General features: G+C 47.6%; 1 protein-coding gene across 1 annotated transcript in view; it reads right to left on the minus strand.

The window, feature by feature from the left end:
* gab2 (GRB2-associated binding protein 2) overlaps positions 1-7,135 on the minus strand; it is a 242,690-nt gene that overhangs the window by 93,223 nt on the left and 142,332 nt on the right. Inside the window, 3 exon segments of the mRNA XM_031791464.1 lie at positions 6,571-6,649; positions 6,786-6,861; positions 6,863-6,964. Coding sequence (XP_031647324.1) covers positions 6,571-6,649; positions 6,786-6,861; positions 6,863-6,964 — 257 coding nt within the window.

Genomic DNA, 7,135 nt, shown 5'->3' on the forward strand with positions numbered 1-7,135 from the left:
GGGGTACCGGTACAGAGTCAATGTGGATGCTATATACAGGAGGTACCGGTACAGAGTCAATGTGGAGGCTATATACAGGGGGTACCGGTACAGAGTCAATGTGGAGGCTATATACAGGGGGTACCGGTACAGAGTCAATGTGGAGGCTATATACAGGGGGTACTGGTACAGAGTCAATGTGGAGGCTATATACAGGGGGTACTGGTACAGAGTCAATGTGGAGGCTATATACGGGGGGTACCGGTACAGAGTCAATGTGGAGGCTATATACAGGGGGTACCGGTACAGAGTCAATGTGGAGGCTATATACAGGGTGTACCGGTACAGAGTCAATGTGGAGGCTATATACAGGGGGTACCGGTACAGAGTCAATGTGGAGGCTATATACAGGGGGTACCGATACAGAGTCAATGTGGAGACTATATACAGGGGGTACCGGTACAGAGTCAATGTGGAGGCTATATACAGGGGGTACCGGTACAGAGTCAATGTGGAGACTATATACAGGGGGTACCAGTACAGAGTCAATGTGGAGGCTATATACAGGGGGTACCGGTACAGAGTCAATGTGGAGGCTATATACAGGGGGTACCGGTACAGAGTCAATGTGGAGGCTATATACAGGGGGTACCAGTACAGAGTCAATGTGGAGGCTATATACAGGGGGTACCGGTACAGAGTCAATGTGGAGGCTATATACAGGGGGTACCAGTACAGAGTCAATGTGGAGGCTATATACAGGGGGTACCGGTACAGAGTAAATGTGGAGGCTATATACAGGGGGTACCAGTACAGAGTCAATGTGGAAGCTATATACAGGGGGCACCGGTACAGAGTCAATGTGGAGGCTATATACAGGGGGTACCGGTACAGAGTCAATGTGGAGGCTATATTCAGGGGGTACCAGTACAGAGTCAATGTGCGGGGGCACCGGGTTAGTAGAGGTAATTGAGGTAATATGTCCATGTAGGTAGAGTTAAAGAGATGGATAGCTAATAAAACAGAGAGTAGCAGCAATGTAAAAGAGGGGGGGTGGGCAATTCAAATGGGTAGCCATTTGATTAGCTGTTCAGGAGTCATATGGCTTGTGGGTAGAATCTGTTAAGACGCCTTTTGGACCTAGACTTGGCGCTCCGGTACTGCGTGCTGTGTGGGGGGCACGGGTTAGTCAGGTACCGCTTGCCGTGCAGTAGCAGATAGAACTGTCTATGACTGGAGTCTTTCACAATTTTTAGGGCCTTCCTCTGACACCGCCTGGTATAGAGGTCCTGGATGGCAGGGAGCTTGGCCCCGGTGATGTACTGGGCCGTTCGCACTACCCTCTGTAGTGCCTTGCGGTCAGAGGCCAAGCATCTGCCATACCAGGCAGTGATGCAACCGGTCAGCATGCTCTCGATGGTGCAGCTGTAGAACCTTTTGAGAATCTCAGGACCCATGCCAAATCTTTTCAGTCTCCTGAGGAGGCCCTCTTCATGACTGTCTTGGTGTGTTTTGGACCATGTTAGTTTGTTGTTGATGTGGACGCCAAGGAACTTGAATCTCTCAACCTGCTCCACTACAGCCCCATCGATGAGAATGGGGGACATGCTCGGTTCTCTTTTTCCTGTAGTCCACAATCATCTTCTTTGTCTTGATCATGTTGAGGGAGAGGTTGTTGTCCACGCACCACATGGCCAGGTCTCTGACCTCCTCCCTAATGGCTGTCTTGTCGTTGATCATGCCTACCACTGTTATGTCGTCAGCAAACTTAATGATGGTGTTGGAGTCGGGCCTGGCCGTGCAGTCATGAGTGAACAGGGAGTATAGGATGGGACTGAGCACGCACCCCTGAAGGGCCCCGGTGTTGAGGATCAGTGTGGCGGATGTGTTGTTACCTACTCTTACCACCTGGGGACAGCCCGTCAGGAAGTCCAGGATCCAGTTGCAGAGGGAGGTGTTTAGTCCCAGGATCCTTAGCTTAGTGATGAGCTTTGAGGGCACTATGGTGTTGAACGCTGAGCTGTAGTCAATGAACAGCATTCTCACATAGGTGTTCCTTTTGTCCAGGTGGGAAAGGGCAGTGTGGAGTGCAATAGAGATTGCGTCCATGACCAGCATTTCAAAGCACTTCATGGCTACAGATATTAGTTTGTACAATGATTCTCTACACTATATTTGCTTGTTTTGTCACAGACTGAAATTCAAATTTTATCAACCAGAAAATAGCAGAGCAATTTCTGCATAGTTCATCTTTAACATTGATTAATTATATCCTTAATGAACAGGAGGGCTGGCCCAGGACTGGGGGAGGACATCCAGGAGAATGGAAGGAGGGAGCCAAAACAGTCAACCCTAACAGCCCACAGCAGAGACAGTCAGCCCTAACAGCAGAGACAGTCAGCCCTAACAGCCCACAGCAGAGACAGTCAGCCCTGACAGCAGAGACAGTCAGCCCTGACAGCAGAGACAGTCAGCCCTAACAGCAGAGACAGTCAGCCCTAACAGCAGAGACAGTCAGCCCTAACAGCAGAGACAGTCAGCCCTAACAGGAGAGACAGTCAGCCCTAACAGCAGAGACAGTCAACCCTAACAGCAGAGACAGTCAGCCCTAACAGCAGAGACAGTCAGCCCTAACAGCAGAGACAGTCAGCCCTAACAGGAGAGACAGTCAGCCCTAACAGCAGAGACAGTCAACCCTAACAGCAGAGACAATCAGCCCTAACAGCAGAGACAGTCAACCCTAACAGCCCACAGCAGAGACAGTCAGCCCTAACAGCCCACAGTAGAGACAGTCAGCCCTAACAGCATAGACAGTCAGCCCTAACAGCAGAGACAGTCAACCCTAACAGCAGAGACAGTCAACCCTAACAGCCCACAGCAGAGACAGTCAGCCCTAACAGCAGAGACAGTCAACCCTAACAGCCCACAGCATAGACAGTCAGCCCTAAGAGCAGAGACAGTCAGCCCTAAGAGCAGAGACAGTCAGCCCTAACAGCGGAGACAGTCAACCCTTACAGCAGAGACAGTCAGCCCTAACAGCAGAGACAGTCAGCCCTGACAGCAGAGACAGTCAACCCTAACAGCAGAGACAGTCAACCCTAACAGCAGAGACAGTCAACCCTAACAGCCCACAGCAGAGACAGTCAGCCCTAACAGCAGAGACAGTCAACCCTAACAGCCCACAGCAGAGACAGTCAACCCTAACAGCAGAGACAGTCAGCCCTGACAGCAGAGACAGTCAACCCTAACAGCAGAGACAGTCAACCCTAACAGCAGAGACAGTCAACCCTAACAGCCCACAGCAGAGACAGTCAGCCCTAACAGCAGAGACAGTCAGCCCTAACAGCAGAGACAGTCAACCCTAACAGCCCACAGCATAGACAGTCAGCCCTAAGAGCAGAGACAGTCAGCCCTAACAGCAGAGACAGTCAGCCCTAACAGGAGAGACAGTCAGCCCTAACAGCAGAGACAGTCAACCCTAACAGCAGAGACAATCAGCCCTAACAGCAGAGACAGTCAACCCTAACAGCAGAGACAATCAGCCCTAACAGCAGAGACAGTCAACCCTAACAGCCCACAGCATAGACAGTCAACCCTAACAGCAGAGACAGTCAGCCCTAACAGCAGAGACAGTCAGCCCTAACAGCAGAGCCAGTCAGCCCTAACAGCAGAGACAGTCAGCCCTAACAGCAGAGACAGTCAGCCCTAACAGCAGAGACAGTCAGCCCTAACAGCAGAGACAGTCAGCCCTAACAGCAGAGACAGTCAGGCCTAACAGCAGCGACAGTCAATCCTAACAGCAGAGACAGTCAGCCCTAACAGCAGAGACAGTCATCCCTAACAGCAGAGACAGTCAGCCCTAACAGCAGAGACAGCCAGCCCTAACAGCAGAGACAGCCAGCCCTAACAGCAGAGACAGCCAGCCCTAACAGCAGAGACAGTCAATCCTAACAGCAGAGACAGTCAGCCCTAACAGCAGAGACAGTCAGCCCTAAAAGCAGGCCAATTCGTGCTGTTCTGTGAAGGGAGTAGAACACAACATTGTACCAGATCTTCAGTTTCTTGGCAATTTCTCACATGGAATAGCCTTCATTTCTCAGAACAAGAATAGACTGATGAGTTTCAGAAGAAAGGTATTTGTTTCTGGCCATGTTGAGCCTGTAATCGAACCCACAAATGCTGATGCTCCAGATACTCAACTAGTCTAAAGAAGGCCAGTTTTATTGCTTCTTTAATCAGAACAGTTTTCAGCTGTGCTAACATAATTGCAGAAGGGTTTTCTAATGATCAATTAGCCTTTTAAAATGATAAACTTGGATTATCTAACACAACGTGCCGTTGTAACACAGGAGTGATGGTTGCTGATAATGGGCCTCTGTACGCCTATGTAGATATTCCATTAAAAATCTGCAGTTTCCAGCTACAATAGTCATTTACAACATTAACAATGTCTACACTGTATTTCTGATCAATTTGATGTTATTTTAATGGACCAAAAATGTGCTTTTCTTTCAAAAACAAGGACATTTCTAAGCGACCCCAAACTTTTGAACAGTATTCTCATTCAATAACATCTGCTAACCATGTGACCATTAACATCTGCTAACCATGTGACCATTAACATCTGCTAACCATGTGTATGTGACCATTAACATCTGCTAACCATGTGACCAATAACAACTGCTAACCATGTGACCAATAACATCTGCTAACCATGTGTATGTGACCAATAACATCTGCTAACCATGTCTATGTGACCAATAACATCTGCTAACCATGTGACCAATAACATCTGCTAACCATCTGTATGTGACCAATAACATCTGCTAACCATGTGTATGTGACCAATAACATCTGCTAACCATGTGACCAATAACATCTGCTAACCATGTGACCAATAACATCTGATAACCATGTGTATGTGACCAATAACATCTGATAACCATGTGACCATAACATCTGCTAACCATGTGTATGTGACCAATAACATCTGCTAACCATGTGTATGTGACCAATAACATCTGCTAACCATGTGTATGTGACCAATAACATCTGCTAACCATGTGTATGTGACCAATAACATCTGCTAACCATGTGTATGTGACCATTAACATCTGCTAACCATGTCTATGTGACCAATAACATCTGCTAACCATGTCTATGTGACCAATAACATCTACTAACCATGTGTATGTGACCAATAACATCTGCTAACCATGTGTATGTGACCATTAACATCTGCTAACCATGTGACCATTAACATCTGCTAACCATGGGACCAATAACATCTGCTAACCATGTGTATGTGACCAATAACATTTGCTAACCATGTGTATGTGACCATAACATCTGCTGACCATCTGTTTGTGACCAATAACATTTGCTAACCATGTGTATGTGACCAATAACATCTGCTAACCATGTGACCAATAACATCTGCTAACCATGTGTATGTGACCAATAACATCTGATAACCATGTGACCAATAACATCTGCTAACCATGTGACCAATAACATCTGATAACCATGTGTATGTGACCAATAACATCTGCTAACCATGTGTATGTGACCAATAACATCTGCTAACCATGTGTATGTGACCAATAACATCTGATAACCATGTGTATGTGACCAATAACATCTGATAACCATGTGACCAATAACATCTGCTAACCATGTGACCAATAACATCTGCTAACCATGTGTATGTGACCAATAACATCTGCTAACCATGTGTATGTGACCAATAACATCTGCTAACCATGTGTATGTGACCATTAACATCTGCTAACCACGTGACCATTAACATCTGCTAACCATGTGTATGTGACCAATAACATCTGCTAACCATGTGTATGTGACCAATAACATCTGCTAACCATGTGTATGTGACCAATAACATCTGCTAACCATGTGTATGTGACCAATAACATCTGCTACCATGTGTATGTGACCATTAACATCTGCTAACCATGTGACCAATAACATCTGCTAACCATGTGTATGTGACCAATAACATCTGCTAACCATGTGTATGTGACCAATAACATCTGCTAACCATGTGTATGTGACCATTAACATCTGCTAACCATGTGTATGTGACCAATAACATCTGATTTGACTTGCTTTAAGCAGAGGTTCCCACAGCATGCATGTAGACGCTGTGGCTGAGCGGATCTCTAGCACGCGCGCACACACACACACACACACACACACACACACACACACACACACACACACACCCACCCACCCACCCACCCACCCACCCAGTTCTGGTGCCTGGCCATATACTGTGATCTAGAATCCTGGCTAGAGTATAGTAGGCCTCCTGCCCCGCCCCCCAACACCAGAGACCACAGAAATAGAACCACTAGAATGGGTATCCCTGATCGAGTCCATCACATCATAATGGGTGGACTAGTGGACATGCTAGTGATGATGTTTTCTATGGTAGTGGCACCCCAGAGAGCTGCCAGCCTGCTACGCTGTTACATCCAGGAAGTGAACTGAGTCTGTATGTTGACCCGTTGCACTATGGGGTGAGGGTAAGTGACAGGAAGTCACACACAGAAACACCCCTGACCACCTTACCGTGCGCTCTCAGTCTTCCTGCTCATGCACTGATGCAGTAGAAGATAGTCCTGTGGTGCGCTGTTAGACAGGGAGCCCCCTGCAGGAAGAGGACCACACTCCCTTGTTAAACTTTGTGTTACTATCCTCAGTGATTTTAAATGCATTGTGTGTTTAAATGTGATATTATTATTATTTATTTTATTTTATTCCAACCGGATCAGAACCATGGTTACCGTGGTGACTGTGCGACCCACCGTGACGGACCGGGACGTCGAAGGTGAACAGGACGGGCTGGGAAGAGTGGACTGGAGGCGGACGACTTACGCTCTCTGGTCAGTGGGGTCAGGGAACTGGACAGGTCCTGGTGCTGCCAGGGAACGGCCCATATGGAGCTGTAGAGGGGCCGGCCGTCCTTGTAGGAGAAACAACGATCATGTCAAATCCCACAGCGAGTGTGGTGAGTTGGCAAAGTGTTATTATTGTTGAGGGTCTAGTATCTGTAGGAGAGGAGAGGAGAGGAGAGGAGAGGAGAGGAGAGGATGAGGAGAGGAGAGGAGAGGAGAGGGGGGTAGGGAGATGGATA

This window comes from Oncorhynchus kisutch, linkage group LG15 (genome assembly GCF_002021735.2).
Source record: "Oncorhynchus kisutch isolate 150728-3 linkage group LG15, Okis_V2, whole genome shotgun sequence".
Lineage (NCBI taxonomy): Eukaryota > Metazoa > Chordata > Actinopteri > Salmoniformes > Salmonidae > Oncorhynchus > Oncorhynchus kisutch.